The sequence below is a fragment of the Rissa tridactyla genome, chromosome 2 (assembly GCF_028500815.1).
Source record: "Rissa tridactyla isolate bRisTri1 chromosome 2, bRisTri1.patW.cur.20221130, whole genome shotgun sequence".
Classification (NCBI taxonomy): domain Eukaryota; kingdom Metazoa; phylum Chordata; class Aves; order Charadriiformes; family Laridae; genus Rissa; species Rissa tridactyla.
In genome coordinates, this window is record NC_071467.1 from 84,294,249 (window position 1) to 84,319,240 (window position 24,992).

Genomic DNA, 24,992 nt, shown 5'->3' on the forward strand with positions numbered 1-24,992 from the left:
AACTACTGTGATTATAATTAGATAATTACGTATGGTCTGTTTCACTTCATGTTGCACTGGAGCCTCTAAATTTTCAGAAAGCCAGCCCACCACGGTCAGAAGCAATGTTCTTCCGTGGACAGAAGGCCTTGGGGAAAAAGGCAGATGCTGCCAGAAATGATGGTGATGCAGCAATTTACACTGTAGTCTGTGAGTCACTTTGCAACCAATTCTCAAGGCATTGCAAGGCAACCCCATGCTGTTAAATCCGTAGCCCTAGCTACTCTTCAGTATCAGAGAGTAGGTGGAGATGCAGGGTGCTTCTAAGCCATCCCAAGGTTACCATGGATAATTTCATGCATCCAATCTAATTACTCTCCTTGTTTTGAATGAGTAATTTCTTCACCGGTCCCCACAGAAAACATATTGGGGTGGAATGAATGTCATGATTCCTGCCAAAGTTTGTTGAATTTCTATGAACTGTATTTGCTTACACCTTCTATACAGAAGGTAGCAGATGTAAAATACAATTATTAATGATAATAATATACTGTGATGATAATGATGTGTTTAAAAATAATTGACTTCTAAATCTTGCTGTTAATGATCAATTACCACGTAAACCTGATGGTAGCAGGGAAATTAGTTGGATAAATGCAGACTAACAACAGAATTTTATGACCAATATATAATATTTAACTTTAACCACTATTGTGCTCATTTGCATTTCTTGGACTATTCATTATTGTGCAATCAGAGCATTACATTTTACCTAGTGACAAATTACCTATATTTTTCATTGTTTATGGAATAGTACCAAGAATTAGCTATATTTGTTTTCAAGCTCTGCTTTGCAGCTGAGGGTTCGGCCTCTCTCAGTTTAGAGCTTTAAAGAGGTTTTTGTTTCATTCAATCAGTACTCCAAGCAGTCCCCGAAGAATAGCCTTTGCTAGTTATGCACTCTTGAGAAAGTTAAAAAACAATATAAGTACAGCAGACATAAAATTTACGAAACATTTATAGTGTTTTGAGAATCTGCAGTAACTGAATATTTCTCCCTTCAGTTTGTTTATCACTTTTATTTTAATATTATGCTTCCATTGGGGTTTGTGTCATTGTTCAGTCTAAATCAAATGCTTCACTCTTCAAGATGCTTTAAGATCAAGATCACGCAACAGTGATAGCTATCAAAAAAAAGAAGTTTCTAGGGAGCTTTTACTAAGACTTTATCCACTTTGGGGGGCAAATCACCTCTTACTGGAAGTGCTTGAAGAATTCTGATGTGGAAATGAATAAGAAAAAAGTAAAAGGCGTAGGTGTAAATTGAAATCAGTACAGATGTTGAATTTTATGTTAACTCCTTTATGTCACACACACACAAATAGTAACAGAAGCCCACTTAGCTGTCAGGTGCTGTGACCCGAGGTGGGCTGCATGGCCTGGATTACAAAGCACAGGCTCAAAAAAGCTACAACTGTACAACGAAATTTCATGTACCAGCTGTACTCTGCAGCCCAGAAGCTAGCCAGTATAGAATGGCCTATTTCCATGTCATTAAATTCTTTCACCCCCACCAAAATAGGTCAGCTTCATGGCAAGTGACTGCAGAGAATAGTTCCTGATCTGTACTAATTTTCCCAAATGCCCTGAATTTGTCTGAGAAAGCTTTATTTGGTGTTGGTCAAAGCTGTGCCCAGTGACTGGGCTAAGGCTAAAGTACAGATGATTTAAACGTCCAGGAACTTTCCCTGACACTCTCATGCCCTTCTTTAAGTCTTCGAAGCAAAATAAAATGAGCCATTGTATACCTTCTTTTAGTCTATGTAAAAATGTCTATAATTGCACTGATCAAGTGGTGGTGTAGAAAAAAAAAAAGTACAGAGGCTTTTTTATGACTAGCTGTCAAACATGTAGCTAACTCTGGTGGATCAAACAGACACAGTAGTCAAGGGTCACTGAGCTGACAGTGGAGCGGCCAAACCAAGCAAGACAGAGCTGCAAAGAGCTTATCTGAAATGGTGAAAACCATGATCTCAGTACAGCAAAATGTGGAGAGACTCAGAGCTGGAAGTAAACCAACAAAGAACAATTTATTTTAGCAGTGTTATTATTGGGGAGAAAAAAACACATACTCGGGGAGGAGGAGATGGCCACACTGTAGTTATAAGATGAAAACGAGATGAAGGATAAATTTGTGTCTCTTTTAGGAGAAGGGAGACAGGAGGGCATGTTGAATGTAAGGATAGATGGGGTGAGGAGGAAAGAGGAGGCCAAAGGAGTGGAAGACAAAGATTCAGAGAGTACAGAGGTGTGAGACTTGGAAGGAACCTGGATTAAAGAGTAGTTACCCTATAAGTCCTCCTCCGGTTCCTGTAAGAGTACTGTGCAAATACTGATCTGCTTATGTAACATGTATTCACGTAAATACAGCTAGTATTTATTCACGATTTAACTATTGCTTTGATGGTGTTAAAGATGTAGTTAAGTGACTCACTGATATTGCAATCCAAAATTATAATGACAAGCATGGCTGCTGGCTTCATGATTGGCTTACAACTACATGGGCCCCTTTCCGGAGTCTTTGCATTCCTGTCTTCCATCACTCCTTGAAATGGTTGGTTAAAATACATATTCAACTCAAAAACACAGTTTTAGTTTACCCAAAACTCACAAGTAAATGGAAATCAGACTTGCTTAAGATTTTCTGACATTAAAAGACTTAAGCTTGGTTTAGAAAACCAAGCTGGTGCTTTTTTCCCTTTATGTCTTATGTCATAGGGGTTAGAATTAACAAAGACCGAGTAGACCAGGATTCAACCTTCCTTCCCTTTCTGATTCAAAGCAAGCTCTGACTCAGTCTCCCACCTAATCGTTGTCTGCAGGCTAGTCTGCAATGAATCTGACCACCTGTTCTGTGTAACTATCTCCCATTTGGTATCAAATGAGTAATTAGTCGCTGGAACTGAATTAGGGCATCTTGTCTGCCCAGACAGGCAAATTCTTCAATCAATGAGAGAGAGACTTATTTTCATTCTGAGAGCCAATGGATATACAAGTGCTGTATACAAAGCATTACAACTTTTAACAGGAGCATCAACAAAAAGTCATACTTCCCCATCTAAATTGCAGTGGGTAGAATAGCTCTCCAGAAAGTTGGGCACCCTGGTTAAAATACTTAATTATGCAGATAGGAGCTCTGAACCTTAATCCTTAGTAAGTTTTCTAGCAAATTGGCCAAATAGGGAGGGAATAAATCTTCCTCGTTTTCTTTTTAATAAAAACATCTGCTTTCATTATTTTAATTTTTTAGGTTAGTGAACAGAATAATTTCTTAATCACACAGGCCTTTTCTGCAAATGTCTAATTTACTACTTTGTGGTATCTGTGTCGTATTCTGAAATCTTTAAAAGCAGATACGAATACATAAGGAACTTCTCTCTCATAGGCCACTTATCCAAAGCAGTACGTCAAAAGTTTTTTCTTTGTAGCTCATGTGGATCAGAAGACCTTTTGCTTGCGCTCTGTATCTGTACCCAATTTTGCAATAAAATCGGAGCAAGACTGGTTCAAAGCCACACGAATGGAATCAGCCACATTGAGTTTACCGAGTGAACAAAACTGACCTGCTTTTATAGAGTAAGTTCTATGCTAAATAGTGTGTGTGCAATTTCTGTGATGCACTAAGCTTCCCAGAATATATAAATGAATAACTATGATTAGAGTTTTCAGTCCATAGTGTGTGTACACATAAGTACGTACAGGCAGGCCATTCCAAGTTTAGTACTTGCTTGTCTTTTCATTCAAAATATTCCTGCAGATTTTAGTACTAGAAAGTAAACTTACTAAAATATGCTATTACCAATAAATAATCACTGAAAATAGATGCTATCTAGAGGGTAATAATACGCAAACTCTATTCCTAATATAATAATTGTGAAACAGATAAATAGATCATTCAAGTAGTATGCAAAGGTTAGTCAACTAGGAGAAAAAAAAAAGCCTAGACCTCTGTTATAAAGGTCTTTTTTGCACTGAAATTCCTGAAATTGCATCAACGACAGATATTTTATTCTGGTTTCTGAATTGTCTGTTTTGTTGACTTCTCTAGTTAAGATTGGTGTTTCCTCTGCTGTCTCCAATGGAGGATTTAATACATTCTGTTAAATGCATTGTACTGGCCACTCTTGAAATCCGGATCCAATTAGCTGCAATATCCTACAGTATGGACAGGCCGACGATGTGCAAGGCCCCAGGAATGATCCTTCAACCTTGTCTTATTTAAGGTGTCATTACCAGAGAGATGAATAGTGGCATTTCTGTTTCCAAACATGTTAGCATTTCTGGAAATTTTCCATGCTCTTTTATGCAAACTAACTTAATTGATTTCACTGGTATGCCTCTGGAAAGACCAATGGCAACAAAAAACTGTCCCTTGTGGTATCTAGAGGTTGCTCTATAGGGATCCTAACATTTTAAATGTGGTTGCAAAACAGCCCTGAGATAATGGTTTCTGACCATCAGAGAGATGCCTTTTTGAAAAGCCAAGATGTGCACAAGTAGATAAAATTCAAGTATTGGGTCCAAATCTTAATTAATTTTTCTTCTGTTAAAAGCAGTTTTCAATCATTCCCCTACAATATTGACTTCTCCTGTGAGCTGGAAATGAGACGATTAAACATAGCTTTAGCCAAACAGTTCTTTTGAATAAAAAAAAGTAAATTAAGGGGGCGTCACCTTTAAATTGCACACCTTAAAAATATACCGAACTTATTGCTGACTTCATAAAGAACTTGAGAATTGTCTTTTATTTGTTAATTTCAGAATAAAAACTGTAGAAATTTTAAAATTCAACTGCATTTCTTCTATCTCAGGGCCTTATCCTCTAAAGTGTATTTATGTCTTATTAAAATAAAAAGACATACTATTCCTTTGAGTAAAATGAGTGACGTGTGCTTTTATTGCTCAGTCATTCTGAGTGACTCTTCAGTGAACAAAAGAGAGAGACAGGAAAACTGAAGCACAATAACCTTACAAAATATGAATCAACCACTTCACTTAATTGGTTTGATTCCATAAAGTATAGTTTTGTCATTTAAATATTGAAGTAAATATAACCCATCCATCCTTTCTTGAAGCTTATTTTAAGAGTTGGAAACAAGCCACAGTTGTCCTTGCAGCTAGCTCAGACTGGTCTAATACTTGATGCATTAAGGGTTAGCCCATTAGCTTCTAGGAAGTTTGTACTGACCTGTCTTTTTACTTAACCAGCTATCATGTATGTGAGTAGCTGAGAGAGAAAGGCCATCAGCTCCCTTCTGGACCAGGATGCAGATAAACGGCTTTTAACCATTCTTCTCTGTTCAAAGGCAATGTTGTGTTATACCAGATTTTCACTTAATTGCTTAAACATCATTGCTATGATAGGAAAAGTACTTTCCCTTTCAGTCTTTGACGTATTTTTTCTGGTTTTGGCAAGAATCAAACTTTGGTAGGAAACATTTATTTTAATATTTACAAAAAGTTCTATCTTTAATAATGAAACATGCACAGTAATGCAGAAAGTCAGTGTACTAATGAAGAGTCTGGCAAGACATATATAAAACACTTTTAGAAATGAATTTCTACTAATAAAATCATTCAGATTCATTTTTCCTTCTAGTTATAAAGAAAATATCAGTTTTCTGAAGTGTTTCATTTTCCGGAAATGTGGGCCAATAGATACCTGCAGGTCAAACAACTCCGACAGAAATATATAATGTTTAGAGGTTTCCCCTTTGTTACACTCCTCATTACTGTGAGACATGCAAGGTGGGAGTTCCCCACTGAATATGTTCAAAAGCACAGGTTCTAAATAAAAAATTCCATGTTCAGCAGGATAGTCTGTGGTTTTTCATCACTGGATGCCAATATCCCATCCGAACCTGCCTGTCTCCTTAAAGGACCCTCGATGAGATGAAGGTGTTCCATGATACGTTTTTTTTGGCAAGCTTGTAATGTATTATTTATCAATGTAGCTTCTTCCAAGTATTAATAATGTATGTCCTCCCACTTCTACTGTGAAATCTCGGTTGGTTTTTTTTCTTTCAGCTTAACTGAGTTCAGAAAATAAATTTAAACTTTATTATGTAATAATTAATATCTTCTTATTGATAAGGTAATCTATAGCATGGCATCATTGATATGAGCCCTTTGGGAAACTGTGGTCCTGATTATGTAGTGCAAAAACATTCACCCCGCTGCAGTTAGCGTTAAAGGATCTTCAGTCCCTTTTTTCATTCTGCACTTGGACTTCCTGGCTTTGCTGACCAGTGATGAGTAATGTGACGCTGCAGGTCTCCAATCCTAGCAACAGTGAGGGCTCTTTAGGTCTTACCAGGCCTGAACTTGGCACCCACCTGTACCTGATTTTAAAGGCTTATTTTTCACGTAAACTAAAATGCTGCACAAGCATCCTTTCAGCTATGGTAATCAAGCAAATGACAAACTCCAGTTCCTGGCAGGTAGCTACTCTGAATCATGGCAATGTTTTTCAAAGACTAAAACCGAAAAATACAGTTACTATATTAAAAATGAAATTCATACTCATTTTTTTTTCTATCAATTATTTTTGTTTAGCTGTCATTAGTCTTGTGTCTCTGTGAATTTCAGGCACACTAGACATAATCTCACATACTGCTTAACCAAATGGGACTGGCTAAGGGAATCCCCATTGATCAGGATTTTTGCTTTTGCTGTTTTGATTAAGCAGAAGTCCTTAGTTTACAAGAATATAAATATGTTGCTTGTAACACAACCCAAAAAGTAGAATGTTTCAGGTAACTGTCTGCCTTGATCAAGCTTGTTCCAATACACTGGAGTCCCTATGCTGACACTTCAGCTTGTAAACCATGCTAAATGTTTATTATTTTCAATATCAACACAAACCTCCAATATTATTCTCTCTGTTTTGTTGAGAGTCACTGCTATAATTTGGCTTCTGTGATATATCATAGAAAGAAATGGTTTTCAACCCTATTAGCACGCAAAGCAGAGGACAAGCTTGATCTCTTGTGATTTTTTTTTTGCTTCTTCATAGCAACAATTGGGCAAAGACGTGATAACTACAGCGCATGCATTAAATGAGATCTCAAGGCTATCTCCCTAAAAGAGGATGATATATTCCATGATTTATCTGTGTCATGAAAACTGTCTGACATTACATAAAACTTGTGTATTCTTGCAACACCATAGTAGATGAAGGTATATAATAAAATAGAAAATTACTTAGGTCCCTAACAGCAAAGACAGTAAAATATGCAACCGAAAATCAGACGTAGGAAACAGCATTGGGCCCAAGGAACTTGCCAAAGCTCTGAGTTTTTCAGTTTCTGGGTGTTTATGTTATTTCCTCTTGCACCTGCGGTACTCTTCCAGCGGCAGGGGTTCCAGCTGAAAGGAAGGAGCAGACTGGGGTGGTGGGTGGTTTAACAAGCATTGAGCACAAGGACAGTGAGAATGTTGGTTCAAAGAAACTCTCCGGGATGATTTGCTTGTTGACTAGATTTGCAGCATCTGACAAGCGTTTTGAAAGGATGTTGGGAAACACAAGGAGGCATCAGTGGGTGTAGTACATGTGAGCTCTGACAAACTAAGGTAAGACTGGACAGAGGTGTTGGGGGTGAAATATAGGCTGGCCAGCGAAAGCTGAAGTTAAGGACACTCATAGTAGCGCAGTCTGAAATTGTCACACTATGTACAATCAGGGAGAGAAAGATGGAAAGGCAAAGCTTTGAATGCCTGGCTGAGAAAAACGTGTAAGGAGAAGGCATTCACGTTATTGGAAAGTAGGAGCACTTGCTAAAGAATGGGTGCCCCCAGAGAAGCTGCAAAATTCATTTTGGCCATCAGAAAAACAGGCTTCAGAAAGTTTAAAAACCTTCCTATGACCATCGTGATTCTAGCAGAAAAGTTCAGGAAAATTTGCAGGTGTTGGAAAGTACACAATTTTAAAAAAGGCAAAAATACACACTTCCGATAAAGGCTGCAGTCACCAGAATCCAGCATTCTTCACTGAAGAATGCTACAAAAGGTGATGGTAATCCAGTAGGAAATGCAGAAACAGTAGATCACATAGAATCAAACTAGGGTGAAGTAAAGAGGAGAAAGAAAGCCACAATATAAAGTCAAGGCTTAAAATGGGAACTAGTAAGGGTAGCTTTAAATGCCTAACGGTAAACAAGAATATCAGCATAATAGGCATGTTCGAAATCTGTGGGAAAGAAGATCAGTCAGGCAGCAGAGTACCAAGGAGCAAAACACACAGGAAAGGCAAAGTAGACCTTATCAGTGGAGGAATAACGATGGCTGTTAAAGGAAGCCCTAAGTCAAATAAGACTTAAAGAAGAGAACAGTATTAACGCTAGCCAGTCAGGAAAAGTTCTTTAGTTCTAAATTTTACAGCAACGGTAATGAGCTTAAGAGTGGAAATAAATAAAACTGAAGAATATCACTATAAAAAATCTGAATGGAATGGCTGAGACAGTTAAATTCCACTGGGTGGTGTGGATGCTATCTAGGGACACCATTTTGAAGACGCACAGCAAATGCACTGTGCCCATTAAAAAGCAAGTCAGTAAGGCTAAATAACATGGCTAATAAAAGCAAGAACACATCTTTCAAAAAAAATGAAGTTGTGTCTCAAGGAGGACAATAGAAAGAACCATAAAATCTGCTTTATCTATAAAACCACAATAAAGAAGACAAAAACCGAGTTTGAATAAATCTCTGGCAAACAAGCTAATAACAGTTGTCTTTTAAAGACACCTGGAGGCAAAAGCCTGAAAGGAACTGTGTAAAGCCAACCCAAAATTGAGATATAGAAGAAATGATCAGAGAAGATCACAAATGAAAAACTTAACGCATTTTTTTCTTCCTGTTCAGTGTAGAATAGCTGGGGAATTTTTCTATCCTGGAGCCTGTCTTTATGGGGGACCCATGAGAGAGTTAAATTAGCTATAGAAGCAGTTGTGGAACGAACAGACACAACTGTAACAAATTATTGGGATTAGCTGTTACACGTCCAAGAGCCTGAAGGATGAAATACGTGAACTATTATGATGTGTAATATTTTGCTTCAAACCACTGTGGCACATGAAGGCTTGGAGGTGCTAATCTAACATTGATGGTTTTTTCCCCAAAGATTTCCAGGGAGTTCAAGGGAGCTAAGGATGGATATGACTGACATGCCCAGGGCAAACAACAGGACCGGGATTAATGGACTCATGGAGAATATCCCATACTGGGAAAAAAACCCCACAAAGTCAACACAGCATTTCTAAATAAAGGTCATATTTTGCAACGCTTTCTGAATTCTTTACAGAGGTCAACGTGGAGGTAGATATGTAGGGATGAGTTCAAAACAAATGAGGGAAGCTGTTAATATATGATTAATCTGTGCACCTCACTAACATAGGATGTTGTGGACTCTGAAATTTTACATAAGTTTCAAAGCAACAGGGCAACTTGCTGTAAGGAAAAGCCATTGAGGGCTGTTAAATACAACGACACCATCTGGGCTAAAAATGGTTAGAAACTGAGGAAATGTCAGTTTAGATGTTAGTATAAGAGACAGAAGGCAGGGACAGATGGATCTTTGTCTTAACATGGTCATTCTTACATGCCTGCAGAAATGCAGTATCTTTACATGCTGAGGAAAAGAAGTAAAAGAATTTTTACATGGGAGAGAACTGTGAGGTTTCAGGTGTGGTTTGGTATCTAACGAACATTTATAATACATAAAGTGGGATTACAATTCATGTGCAAGAAAAGAGATACAAAGTAAAAAGCTGCCATGATCTTACTGCAAATTCACACAAATGTTCTAATATGAATTTGCCTTATTAATAACTTTTAGGAGCTAATTGTTTTGGCATAGTTATCAAGGTTTATGCTTGATTAGCGCCTGCATTTCCAAAGTACGGAATATATAGAAAACTTCAGTAAATTTAAAGAAAGCAGCAAGTGACAATCCTGCTAATCATGCACAGATTATGAAACTCTGAATTAGCATAGTTCTGAAAAACCTCATTTAAACTAATTGATATGAAATGTTATAAATTGTCAGTGGATGATCACTATTTTGAGGTTGTAAGTGTTTTCAAGGACAGAGATAATCTTCTGAGCCAAGACGTGTAAAAAATCTGTTCCTGATTATCCTAACAACGACGCTTAGTGTGAGACAGTTCTGTCTTTGCTACCTGCAAGTCTCAGGCTATAACCTTTTGTCATTTGAAGGGGATCATCCAGTTTTCCTTGACAAAATAGTATTTCCCAAATGATTTTTAAAGTGTAAACGAAATGAACACTGAGGCTCAGACTGGTCCTCTGGAATGATGATAGAAGTCCTCTTAAACATTCAAAACTCATACTTTCAAATTGAGCTTTATATTATTTTAAAAAACAACAGCATATTCTAATTTTTTTTCATCATATACTGATCTTCTCCTTGGATCTCAATTCCTTATATAAAAGATTTTCTACGTTAATACTTTCAGTCATGCTTATTTGAAAAATAGAGCATTTGGAATACAACATACTCTTAGGAAATCTGGGTGGGTTGTCATTGACATCCGTGAGAGTAATGTTTACAGTTGTGGTACCAGCTAGTCCTCCCAGCTGTCCTCCCATGTCCTTGGCTTGGATTAGAACTTGATATTGTTCTTTCACTTCTCTATCCATATTTGGCAAAGCTGTTCTTATTACACCTACGAGAAGAAATGGGAAAGAGAAAGAACAAGTAAACAAACGGGCTGTGATTGTCTACTATTACATTTTAATACTGGATCCCCTGGACCAGAAATGGAACTCTTCCTAAAGGGTTGATAAAAGAGTTCACACAGAAACATGCAAATCACTCAGGCTTTTCAAAAGTGTGCTCGTCAGCTATTCAACCATTCAAAATGCCTGCTGTGTCTTTTCAATGAGGACATGAACGGCTGAAAGAGAATGTTGCATTTTCACTAGGGATGTGAATGGCGTGAGCGTATGTTTGCAACATCGAGACCAAAGAATGCTGCCATTGTGCAGAGTAGGACACTGTAGGAAGAGGCGGCAATGCATTTCAGAGACTGCATCTTCAGTTGTTTCCAGCCAGCCACTTGCCATCGCTGTTAGGCTATGGTAGGCCAAGACAATATTCCTTCTGTACAAAAGGAGGTCTTTATTAGAAGATTCTCCTTTGCTTGAGAAAATTTTCTTGATATAGCACATAGATGCAGTGAAAACTTTAGGAGTTTCCTTAAAGAAATGTAATTAAAATATCATGGTAAGACATTGCCCAAATGACTCTCAATCTTCAGTTATTTTGGATAACTGATATCTAAATAGGTATGTCATAATCTCCCTTTTGATATGTTAAGAATGTATATGATAAAAGGAGGACTTGTAGAGAGAGAGAAGTACTACTGATCAGCTAGTACTACTAGCTGATGAGGTTGTAAAAAGCAATAAGGCTTGGAGCACCCAATCCTTTCTCTTGAGACCAAATTTACAGGAGAAAATGCATTCCTTTGTCAAAATTTTACAAGTAAATATTACATTTCAAAATGCTATACATTCAGCAGTAGTTTTCAGAAAATGGTTAGGTGCAGATTGGTGCAGATAGCATGCACAATTGAAAAATAAACCAATTGGAAACATGCTTCTCCTCTAAGTTATTATTGGTTTAGAAAATATTTTCTAGTGTTAAACCATTTGGGTTTTAAAACAGTCTTTTTCCCCTGGTGTTATAATGGGTCTGCAATGATAAGAAACAAGCTTTAAGGGTCATTCTTATCTTTATAGCAACTAACCACTGCCGTGTTAACAAGAATGGGAACCGTTAGCTTATAGTACTCGTTCAGAGTCTAGAAATAACTTTGACCTAAATCTTCTATTTCTGGAACCTATTAAAAATTCCAGTTGAATTGAATTGTATAACAATTTCCTTTCTCTCCGCTTGTAACACTGGTGATGATAATGACAACATTAATAATAACTACTATTTTCTACCTCAGCATGGCATATACTGTGTTGCATAGATCTGGAATGTGACTAGCAAATACTTAAGAACACTTAGATACTGCAACACTATCCTTTTGAGTTTTTGGAAACAATCAGTGTTGTTCAATGTTTTGTTCATTCCAGACAGAAATCTTGAATTGTAAAACTGTAAAAATTTGTTCATATTCATGTGATAGTCATGAAAAAATCTTTTTGTAAATAGGATGAACGTGACTAGGTTTCCTCTTTAATTTCTTAATCCGTATTTTTGCTTTGTGGAGACCAAATGTCCTACAGTACTTTACAACATCCTTGGTATGCTCATTCTAAAGAGAAAAGAGCTATGATAATTAAAGACTTCCTTTTTTAGACTAGCAAAACCAAATAACATCAAGTAGGAAAAACTGGAAATGGGCAGATAGTAGGTTGTGAGCAGGAGATGCAGTTCATCTGATTCTTGTACATGTTTTAGGTACAACTGAGTGGCTTTCTCAGTTAGAAATATTCCAGATGGTCTTCAGAAAATGAAGAATGGGCTATCACTCTGGTAGTAAAGTTCCCAATCATCCACTGTTTATTCCTATCTGGATGTATAAGGACATTCTATATATTTTTCTGTAAAAAACTTTTGGCTCCAGCGAAAAAAATCAATGGGAATGATTTTCATGTCTAGCAGTTCATAGGCAATTTTCCCTTTTTTACCTACAATATTTCAAAAACATAAAAAAACCCCCGAAAAGTACTATTTCTACCAACACCATCAGTTCATATGGACAGGACAAAGGTAATTTAAAGTAAAATAGAAGAATAAAATGGAAGTAAAAATCCATGGGAAAGGATGGACTACAAATTTTGGTATTGCAGCTTCAGCTTCAGAAGGAATATCTGAACTTTAAATCAAAGGCTTATTATAATGTAGAGGCCTTACATGCATGTAATGGTGTTCTGAGTGTTTTTAAATCCTTCTACCTTAAGATCTTACAACCAAGATTGTTCAGCTCCAGAACTGAATAACTTTGATTTTTTTTTTCTTTACAAATGTCATCAATATCAAATGTGCAAAAAAGTATGGTCTCAATGAGGCTGCTGAAAATTGAAAATAATATACATGGGACCTGGACCAGAAGATATACTCTATAACATTATTGAGCCATAATTCAACAGGAGATGATCCACTTATGTGTAAGAGAAAGTCCAGGTTCCATGACAAACCTCTTGAATAAATATTAAAATCAATACTTACTGACACCAATTTGGATTTCGAGAATATAACTGAGGTCAGAATATGGACTAGAATACTGAGTCTAAGAAAAAACTGAAGACATCTAGCCATGAATAAGAATATCGACCTCATAAACACATCAGAAAATTGGTTAGAAAGAAGTTTGTCAAAAGGACATTCTAGTAACAGAACAGAACATACAGAGGAAAGATAAGGGAGGTTATCTGTCTGAGCAAAGTGCTCTGTGTTAAAGAAAACTCACATTAAAATCAGAAGACCAATTTCACAGCATCAAAAAGTAACCCCCACATATAAGATCTGAGGCCTGAAAATGTGACGGTTCAACAGCTGCTCTCCATCAGGGACTGTAGTGCATTTAACCTTCCTGCAAGAGCAATAAAAGCTAACTCTCCCATTTCCACACAGTTTGCTTACCTCCAGCAAAGCACTGCAAAAAATTAGGAGGTCAGTAAAGAAGAGGAGTAAAGAGGCAGCTGTGACATTCAGACCCATAGAGGTTCAAAACTATGCAGTGTACTAGGTTCATATCAGAGTAAATGTTTATCACCTGTCAGGAATAATTTGAGAAAGGAATATGTGTAAAGTCATGTGCATGCCAAACACAATCCTTATTTCACATATAAAGTTATGGTCAGTGGTTTCGCCATTATCGTTTTGCGATGAGATCTTGAGGTAGTAACAGAAATTTCCACAAACATATCACCTTTTGTGTGACAGAAGCTAAAAATTAGACAGAATGTTTGGAACTGTTTGGAAAAGAATAAAGAACAAAGGTGTTACGATCAAACCATTTTATACATCCATATGAGCTGCCTTCTTGAATACTGTGTGCACTTTCTCATCCCAATACGGAGGAGAAGGATAATCAGTGTTACGGAACAGCTTCTGTTTAAAGAAGTTTTTAATCTAGAAAAGAGGCAATTGGGAGAGAATATGGGCCTATAAGGTTATAGGGAACTAATAAATAGGAATTAGCTGCTCACCATCTTGTGCTATGTAATTGTGAGGTATGAAAGAAGTTAAGATCTGTTGTGTTTCAAAGAAGCAAGAGGAGCTGGTTCTTCACCCAAAAAAACCCTTTTACTGTGGCATTTCTAGTCACTGGGTGTGCAGATACTGTGCTCCTGGACATCAACTCTACTGGGAAGTGGACAAGGTATGGAGGAGAAATCCTTCTAGAGTTTTTGTTACATGGACACTGCCGATCACCCAGGAACTCCATAAGAACAAGTTGTTGAAAACTAGCAGACTATTCAGGGACTGCATCACTAAACACTTCCTCTTTTGTCCTTCGCTAGAGCTGAGTAGGCCATCACTTTTGGAAACATGAGACAGGGCAGCACGGACCTTTGGTCTGACCTAGTATGGATGTTAAGTTCTTTAAATAACTACAAGGGAATGTCTCAAATTTGACACTAGAATGCAAGAGACAGCAAAAAAGCCAACAACAGCAACCCAGTAAATGCACATCCATCTACCAGCAGTTCTGAGTTTATCTGTCATTTTCTACTCAAATGGCTTTCTTCTTTCCTGTCAAAAACACTCAAGGTAAGTGTCTGGCAGTAAAACTCCGCATTGAAAAAATTCTGTATCATCTCCTCAGTTATAAAATAAACAATTGGAAATGCCAGATCTGTAGTGCTGCCCAAGACTTCTGGATTTTAGAGCAAATCATTAAGCAGCATCCTGTGCATTATTATTCACATACTGTTTATCTCTACAGTCATTGTTAGACCCACAGGTAACACTCATATTGTGATCTTTCTAATGGAAGTCGGGTTACAGCACATTATTATTGCTTGTAGAAGCACGAATCTATATGCTTTTTTTCTGGTATAGGATTTTAAGTTATGCTGGGAGAGCTGTTTCACGAATCTTCCTTTGCAGACGTGTCCATTCTTTTACCACCAAGGTCCATCTGACTAACTCATTAAAGATATTAATAGACAGATGTGTAAACACTGGGTTTGTATGATGTTCCAGGGCTAGCAGGGTGCAGGCCATCACCTGTGGTCCACTCACTACTCATTACTGAGTAATAGGTGAGAGCATATGATACAGCAACTCGAAGTGCCACGGGAAAAATACCTCTTCAAGTACTAATAACTATTTTTTTTTCTTGTGAAACTTGTACTAGAACTCTAATTGTGGCTTCAGTAAACGTTTTTCTTGCCATTGAATTCCTACTCGTTCTTTACAAGACTGAAATAAAGAAATACGTATAAAGGTAAGTACTTTTTTTTCCCACAGACACTTGAAGAAGTCCCATTTTAGTTTGAAAAGTAAAGTTGCTCCCTGCGAATTGCAAGACTATCTGCTAAATAGAGCACGTGACAAAGGAATGCGCCCATTGGAGATAGTGCACTAACAGCCTTATGAGGTTCTCAACGCCAAACTATTGATCATCAGGGATAAAGGCTCTTTAACACACAGTCTGACATTCATGTACAGCTTCACTGGAAGGAGAAACTATTTGCTGAAAGGAACATATGGACAACTATCCCTGTAACACATTCAGGATGACACAATGCATGGCATTCACTATGCAGGTTATTGGCTCCTTAAGTGAATTACTGAATATAAAAACAAGAATGACATTTAGAAATATAGGACCAGATATCTAGTTAACATGTCTACCAACCTCACAAATACTTCAGTCTCTTTAAACGTATTATCCTTTTCCATTCACACATCCAGTAACCCCAGACAAACCCCAGGAAAAGAGGAGAGCAGGAGATGATTAGCTGTTCCACAGTCTCAAATTAGCTCCATATAGCAAAACAGTCATTGCTAGAAAATTTCTGACTGTAAGTTCAGCAATTAAAAATGCTGAGAAAAAAGAATGTAGACCCAGGGTACAAAAACAAATCATCAAATCATCAGGAAAAAAACCCCGAAACATAGAATGCATGTAGCAGATAAAGCATAAAAAAATAATTTCTCAGTGTATATTTTAGATATTCCAGGACTCACCGGAGGAGCATGTTTCTTTTTTTTTCTACAACAGATTGTAATTCATCCAAAACCTAGTCAATACTCAAAACTATATCATGTGCAAAGTTACTCTACTAGCTTTTGGACATATCAGCCTAGTCCATATTTATTCATCGATATTGCCCACCTGAATCAAAATCCAAAGTTTCATTCTCCCACTGCTGCTGATAAACTATTTACCTGTCTTTGGATCAATGGAGAAATACGGTTGCCCCTGAAGAATGCTGTAAACCACTCTAGCACTGTTTCCGTAAGTGGGATCATCAGCATCTGTTGCCTTTACTTGAAGCACATATGCACCTGCAAAGAAACACAGGTAATCACGTTTTCAGTATAGAGCAGTGATCAGGGATATTTCAGACACGTTAGTCCTGTTGTTACTGGATTCGGTTGTAATACTTGTTCCACTGGAAACAAGGTGAGAATAAAACTGTCAATTCTTCAGCTCCATCTAGGTAACAGCTGAGGCATCATGGGAAGGAAAGGGGAAGCAGTCCAGAATCAGAAGATATTTATAAACAGTTTATGATGCATGCACTAATTACAATAAGTTTTTGCCCAACACATGTAGGATGGAGGCCTGAAGAAGCGCAATACCGGATTTTGAAAAAGGAGTATGCCTCACAGTCTTGTGTGAAAAGGTTGACAACTGTGGAAGTAAAATATGTGAGTTGCCTTTAAAACAAGTCTCTGGTCAAGCAAGTCCTGAATCTGCCAGTGAACCAATCTCTAAGTACCTGAAAATACTATACTGCAGTGTCCTAAAGGTGGAATTCACATTCCCATTGTAGAATGAAATGAGGTGTTTGGTTGAGCCAGTTGTCTTCAAAATCCAGACTTCAGTCTTCGTCCCTTTCCAATAGAGCTAATTAAGAAACAAAAATACCATGGAGGAAGAAACTCCCCTTGATATTCTATTTTCATTCATGATTATAGACCAGACCTAGTGCAGTTTACTTCATATTCCAACTTAAAGGGGACCCATGCCATGGAGCGAAAGAAATGCACGTGAAGACAGAAAACACACTGCAAATGGCAGTAGTCTTGCAGAAATGTCTTGTCCCTCCTGCTGGTTACTAAGCAATTTATCTGCATTTCCCCACTGCCCCATGATGCAAGTAGTGTTCAAACTATAGTCTTCAGCAAAATAAATGGCCACATATTTAGGCTCTCCCATCAGCTTTGAAGAATTAATAGTTTCCTACAATTTTCTGTGCAAATGAACATTGGGGTCTGCAATGCTGATGTGGAGTGAGTGAGGGTTAAGACAACCTATACGAGAAACAGCACAGGGAAGAGGGTTATCCCCACCATTTTTTTTTAAGAAATGTTCTGCATTTGGAGGTCATCTTACATTTTTTCAACTAGATCCGTGGAATACTGCAAGCGCTTCAAGACCGCTACTTTTCTGTAATGAAAACTGGCAAGTTTCAAAGGATGTTCACAATTTAAAATTAACCTTAATGGACTTGTCGAAGTTTATTTCTGGGAGTGCCTCAATGAGAGATGCTCCACGTGAAAGGTCCTACGACTTAGACAGGAAAGTAACTCATAGCAAAGGTAGCTGTTTGGAGAATTATTTTTTTTTCCAGTCCCCACCCCCCCCAACAATCTCTCCAGGTAAGGACTGACAGTGGTGCTGAAGGGTTTGGAATTAACGTTGTAAAAATACTTGCTGCACGGTGGCTGGTCATACAAGACTGCTGCTGTTACGGTTATTTCTTGAACAATAGAGAATGAAAAGGTATTCCAAGAGATATTCTTTCTATCTCCTGAAGAAGACACAGAAATGTAAGTGTAATTTGACTAACAATCACTTTTTAAAGTCAATAGGCTGATCGTGTTTTTAAGCTTTGGGCAAGTTTCATTAAAATCCACTTCCAAAAGAAATGAAAGATTATAAATGAATAAATTAATGAAAATAAACTGTTGAGATGGATTCAGTTAACTAAAAGCCTAAGGCAACTCTTTTGATATTCTGGATGTGAAAGGTGAGGAATGATACGTGTTAGAGAACACCAAAGTCCAGGTTCATATAACAACTGTGGAAGCAGTGCCTACTAAAACATTTGTGCCTTTCTTTACATAACAGATAATCATAACCGACTGTACATTAAATAGCTCAGACAAGCCCAGCTGGAGGGATACATTTTCCTGCTGGAACGACATACAGAAGCTATCTAATACCTGTAGAGCATTTGATGGCTTTCCTCTGCTCCTGTCCATAAGGAGTATCTTTGTAATAGGATCACCCACTTTCAGCCCTGTCCTCTGCTCCAGAAATTCAGGGATCCACAGCAATAACAGTTCTACTTCTGTGACCAAGATGGAGAAGGAAACGGTGGCTTTGAAATTTTTCCCCTCTTTCCTCGAAAAACAGAAGTTCGCTGTATGTGCCACCTTTGGACCTGTTCCTTCTGGAACAATTACATTGACAAAACATGTCATGTTCATGTCATGTACAGTACAACCTCCCTTCCTCGTATAAACACAGCTGTCTTCCTTTATTGTTACAGTATCTCACTATCTTTCCAACCTAAAAAATTCAGTCTACTTTTTCCACTGAAAAGAAATGCTACCTTTTAATATATTTCCCTCCTCCTTTCCTTCCTACCAAATTGTTTAGTCGTTCACTGTGTTCTGACCTTTGGCTGGTGGGTTTTGCTCCCCTCTGAGGTGGTGGCAGAAAGCATCAGATTCCCAGATGCTGAGGTCTGTGCTGGAACTGGTTGACTGAGAGCTTTGGCTGACAAATGCGCTGCTTTGGGATTGGTTTAAGATAATATCCTGCACTTTTCCCAACAAAAAGACAGTGCTGTTACACATTCCCAAGTCTCCCCTTGGGCCAGGGCTCTTGTTTCTGATGCCACAGTGGTTTCTACTTCAGGGAGCTGATTTTAGTTTGTCTTCTGAGTAAGAACTGACAAAATTTTGTCATCATGTTACCAAGACCTTTGCTTTGCACCTTGAAGGGAGCAACATTCTCCATAAAAGAACAGGACAGGCAGACCAATATTTACAAAGACAAATGCAGAAAGTTAAGGTTCTTTGAGAAAGTTAAGGTTCTTTGTACATTCTGGAAGGCTAGCCACACCCCCCGTTTTCTCACAGGTTACCAACAGAGAACTTGCAAACACCTTAGAGAAGACCTCTCTACTACTTGATGCTGTCTGATAGAAAGAGCAGACCTGTCACACCGAGCACTGGTCATCACCTCAAGAGGGTGAATCACATATTTTACTACTGACTGTTCACGTTGACTAACTTTGGACGACAAATGTGGATATTTAAAAGACTCTGAAAGTCAGGCAGTGAGGAAAATCTCATGTTACCTATTCAATACTTTTGCAGAACTTTAGGATATGTCATCTTCATGAATTTTGCTTCACTGCACCTCACTTGCAAATTGAAAACAACACATAAGTCTATATGCCAGCTCTTTAAAAAAAGATTCCTTAAACCTAATATTGTACTAATCTTGAGATTTGAAATTAATATTAACTGATAAACTGAAGCTGCAATGAGACAAAATTAATCACACATGTTATTAAATTTTAAGGAAATTATTTAAGAAGACAGCATTGTGCCTCTTAAGTATTCGAGCTGTTAAATAGTAATACTTATTTTCTATCCATTTCAGTTACAATTCTGCACCTGTATTTATCACTATCATAGCTTTTCTTTTAATCCTTAGAAGCTAAGTTCAGGAAAAAATAATTACAGTTTACTTTGAAGAGGACTAAGATATGATAGTTTGCTACGCTAGGTCATATTCAGAAGGCAGATTTAGCTCTGGTAAAGTTTATGCAAAAAATGCTACGGTCTTTTTCTTATGGAAAACTTACATATACTTTAAGAAATTTTTACCTTCATATGAACAGTGTGATTTATTCTTTTATTTGTAGAATTATTGATAAAATACCAACTCATTTGTTTACTATTTTATTCTATCAAATTAATACCTAGAATAAATTTTATTTTGACTCCTTATGGTTAAATGACATTTCATTATTTTTGTTATAAAAGAGAACAATAAGGAAAGATGATCTGCATTATTTATATTTTATCTCATTATGCCTACCTTTTTATGCACATGGTAGAGTATTTAAGTTCTATTCAGATCTGCAATAAAAGATAACCCACAAGAAAAAGTCATATGGAATGAATAAGACAGATCAGCATGACACTGGATTAGTGGAATTCATAAATGTATTTCCTCCGGGTGAAATAAAACAGAAAAAAACACCCCAAATCCAAAATTATAATTGATTTTGATACTGTCCCACAAAACATCCTTGTCCCTAAAATGCGGAGATATGGATTTGACAGGTGGACCACTTGGTGGATAACGAATTGGCTGGATGGTCACACTCAAAGAGTTCCAGTGAATGACTCAATGTCCAGGTGGAGACCAGTGACAAGTGGTGCTCTAAGGGGTCCACATTGGCACCAGTATTATTTAACATCTTTTTTGGGGACATGGACAGTGGGATTGAGTGCACCCTCCAGAAGTTTGCCAATGACACCAAGCTGCTTAGTGCAGTTGATATGCTGGAGGGAAGGGATGCCATCCAGAGAAACCTTGGCAGGTCCCACGCGAACCTCATGAAGTTCAACAAGGCCAAGTGCCAGGTCCTGAACCTGGGTAGTGCCAGTCACCAATATTAGTACGGACTGGGAGATAAGTCAACTGAGAGTAGACCTGTGTAGAAGGACTTGGGGGTATTGTTGGATGAATATGACCAGTCAATGTGTGCTCGCAGCCAAAAAGCCAATCATATCCTGGTCTGCATCAAAAGAAGAGTGACGAGCAGATTAAGGGAGGTGATTCTCCCCCTGTACTTGACTCTTGAGGAACCCCACCTGGAGTATTGTGTTCAGCTGTGGGGCCTCCAGCATCAGAAAGACATGGACCTGCTCGAGCAGATCCAGAGGAGGGCCACGAAGATGATCAGAGGGCTGGAGCACTTCTATGAGGACGGGCTGAGAGAGTCGAGGTTGTATAGCCTAAAGAAGAGAAGGTTCCAGGAAGCCTTTATAGTACAGCCTCCCAGTACTTATAGGGGGCCTGCAGGAAAGATGGGGTGGGACTTTTTATCAGGGAGTGTAGTGATATGATAGGGGTAACTGTTTTAAACTGAAAAAGGGTAGATTTAGATTAGATGTAAGTAAGATGTAAGTAATTCTTTACTGTGAGGGTGGTGAGACAACAGAACGGGTTGCCCAGAGAAGTTGTGGATGACGCTTCCCTGGAAGTGTTCAAGGCCAGGTTGGATGGAGCTTTGAGCAAACGGGTCGAGTGGAAGCTGCCCCTATCCATGGCAACGGAGTTGAAACTAAATGATCCTTCCAACCCTGGTCCCTTCCAACCCAAACCATTCTATGATTCTATGATTTATGACTGAATGCATAGACTGGTAGCACTTCAGTATAGGAGAAACTTTACAAAGTATACTAAACTAACACAAATCAAGAACTACTCACTCAGTACATTCATCAGTTTCTCTTAAGTTCCGACAGCATTAGGTAAGAAATGGTCAATTAAATATTCAAGAAACCTATTTTTTCTTTTTATGATGTAAGTATTCACATATATTTAAGATGCTGGCATGTGAGGTATTGAATGTGTTAGTGGGGGGATTTTTAATTAGCAAAGCTGGTAATTTTTCATAAATTTAATCCATACATTCTCTCAGGAGGCTGAAACAACAGATACACCAGTAACTGTGTTTATCTGGTTTTGCATATTCAAAGCAAATCTACGGTGGCTGAGAATGGATTTTAGAGCTCATTCCCTATTCCATCATTTGTTCCCTAAGGCCTAGCAACAGCAGCTTAAAACCAATCAATATCCTTTTTACAGAGCAGTGCCCATCTCCCCTTCTTTCCAAAACTACTATGACCAGCAAGCAGCTACTGCTACACTACCAGCAGTATCTTCCTCCAACCAAAACAAGGATTTGCTGAAAGAGTGTGAGCCAGAATGAGTGCTTTCACAGCAATACTTCTAGTGGTGTTCATGTCACCTATTATTAGACTTCTACCATGTAGGCATCTACACTCATACCAGGCACCTGGAGTTCACTTTAGAATCATAAAATCATAGAATTATTATGGTTGGAAGAGACCTTTAAAATCATCAAGTCCAAACGTTAACATAGCACTGCCAAGTTACTACTAAACCATGTCCCTCAGCACTACCTCTCCACGTCTTTTAAATATCTCCATGGATGGCGACTCAATTACTTCCATGGGCAGCCTGTTCCAATGCTTGACATTCAGTGAAGAAATTTTTGCCAATATCCAAACTAAACCTCCCCTAGAACAACCTGAGACCATTTCCTCTTGTCCTGTCGCCTACTACTTGGGAGAAGAGACTGACCCTGACCTTGCTACAACCTCCTTTCAGGTAGTTGTAGGGAGCCATAAGGTCTCCCCTCAGCCTCCTTATCTCCAGGCCAAAAGACCCCAGTTCCCTCAGCTGCTCTTCATAAGACACGTGCTCTAGACCCTTCACCAGCTTTGTTGCTCCTCCTTGGACATGCTCCAGCACCTCAATGTCTTTTCTGTAGTGAGGGGCCCAAAACTGCACACAGTACTCAAGTGGCAGCCTCACCAGCGCTGAGTACAGTGGGACAATCACTTCCCTAGTCCTGCTGGCCACACTATTTCTGACACAAGCCAGGAGGCTGTTGGCCGCCTTGGCCACCCGGGCGCACTGCTGGCTCATATTCAGCTGGCTGTTGACCAATGCACCCAGGTCCTTTTCTGCCAGGCAGCTTTCCAGCCACTCTTCCTCAAGCCTGTAGTATTGCATGGGGTTATTGTGAGCCAAGTGCAGGACCTGACACTTGGCCTTGTTGAACTTCATACAATTAGGCTTGTCCCATAGATCCAGCCCGTCCAGATCTCTCTGTAGATCCCTTGGTAGCCAGGGGCTAGGCACAGTGAACCTGGTAGCGCTGGTTTGCATGTACCAGTGATGCACAGCTAGCCACATGAAACACCACAGCTCAATCCATATCTATGTCTAAGCTCTCATGCAAAAATGTGATGTTGCAAGGTGAAGGAAGCAGACAGCGTCCATTAGCCTGCCTGAAAGTTCTGCCATGGAGCTAGGTGCCTGACGATCCCTGCACAGATGAATTCTTAGATATTCTTAGTACATGCTCCAGGTAATTCAACCTTATTACAAAAAAGAAAGAAGAAATACTGATTTATAAATGAACTTTTATTAAGGCAGACATTCAAAGTCATGTTTTAGCCTGATAAATAGCCGGCACTGAATATAAAAAATAATCTATTTCACAGTCATAGCAGTTTCAACCGTGTTAATTCATCTGTCAGATCTTTTACGACAAACAGATATTTCTATGAGAGGTCAGGCATGTTATTTTAATGTGCCTCAAGTCATTTACTAACTTAAATACATACCTAATGTTCTAAACAGGTTTTCTGAAATTGGTTTCTCATCCTTTCAGTATTATCAAGCATTGACCATTGCATCTAACAAGCTTTTTATTTTATTGCAAAGCATAAAACCAATATACTTTTAAAAGCAGACTCTAAAATCTAATTATTTTTTTGCAGGCAATAATACAGCTGTAAATCTTTAATGCACAAAGGTGGTGATGGAGGATCACATTCACTATAGCTTGTGACATTTTAATTAAAATATGTACTTACATTACTACATGGAGTAATCAAATGAACAAAAAAATACAGTATTTTTTATTGTTTGGAAACACCTTATAAGATATTCAGCATTTAAAGAGACTTGTATTTTTAATTCTTCATGTGCAATCAACAAATATTTGACGTAAGGCATTATAAAATGCAGAAGAATGGAACTGCTTAAGTAGTTATTTATGTTTTAGAAAGAAAAGGAAAATAATTCTAAACCATTCACATGGCTCAAGGAAATGGTATGGAATTTTAATGAAGATTATATTTTCTTTAAAATAATACAGACGATACTGAGGACTAACATATTGTAAATAGTTGTTTTAATCACAGCAAGCATACTGGCCTGAATTTTACTCTGGCTGAAGTCCACAGGCAATCCAGCAATAACTGCAAATAGAATGGGGCCCAAGATTTCTAACTCATTGATCAAACTGACTGAAATAGCACTAAAAAAGCCTCATAGTTTATATTAGAATGACTGGAGGGAACTATAGGAAGCCTGAGTTTATACCATAGTGAGAATGTTTGTGAAATAAGGATTTGACTTCTAGAACTATCTGCATTTTTTTTGACAGTCTTTCATTAGTAAAAATGCTACTTTGTCAAAAACAAAAGAATCTCTGAAAGAAGAGCAGTATTGTTTGAATCTCTTCCCATACAAAAAGTATTAGAAAGAAATGTCAAAATTTTCTAATACACCCAGTCTGATATTTTCAAATTCCTTGTGAATGAACAGCCAAAATTTGTTACAATAATTACGCCGAAGTTCAGACCATCCCCAGTTTCAAAACAGAACATTTAATTTATTCATTTCCCCCTCCTGGCTTTTTATTGCAAAAGACTAAAATATTGACCTTTTGTACTCTTTCAGCTTGGAAATAAGTTTTGCCATCACCAAAGTGTAGGTGGTATATCTTGCTGGCTGTGGAGCTGCTGTTGGCTTCTAAAATAACCAAGCAGGGAATCTTTTGTATGTTTAATTCGTTAAACTAAAGGGCATGACCAAGAACTCACAAAATTCAACTGAGACTAGATAAATCGGTTGTTTTACTGTAGAAGAAAATGAGAGGAT

At 38.0% G+C, this 24,992-nt stretch overlaps 1 protein-coding gene across 1 annotated transcript in view; it reads right to left on the reverse strand.

Moving 5' to 3' along the window:
• The window catches only part of CDH12 (cadherin 12), a 225,394-nt gene that overhangs the window by 57,135 nt on the left and 143,267 nt on the right, over window positions 1-24,992 (reverse strand). Inside the window, exons 4-5 of the mRNA XM_054191248.1 lie at window positions 16,415-16,534; window positions 10,554-10,721 (exon numbers count right to left, since the gene is read on the reverse strand). Of these exons, the coding sequence (XP_054047223.1) occupies window positions 10,554-10,721; window positions 16,415-16,534 (288 nt within the window). The remainder of the gene's footprint in view (window positions 1-10,553; window positions 10,722-16,414; window positions 16,535-24,992) is intronic.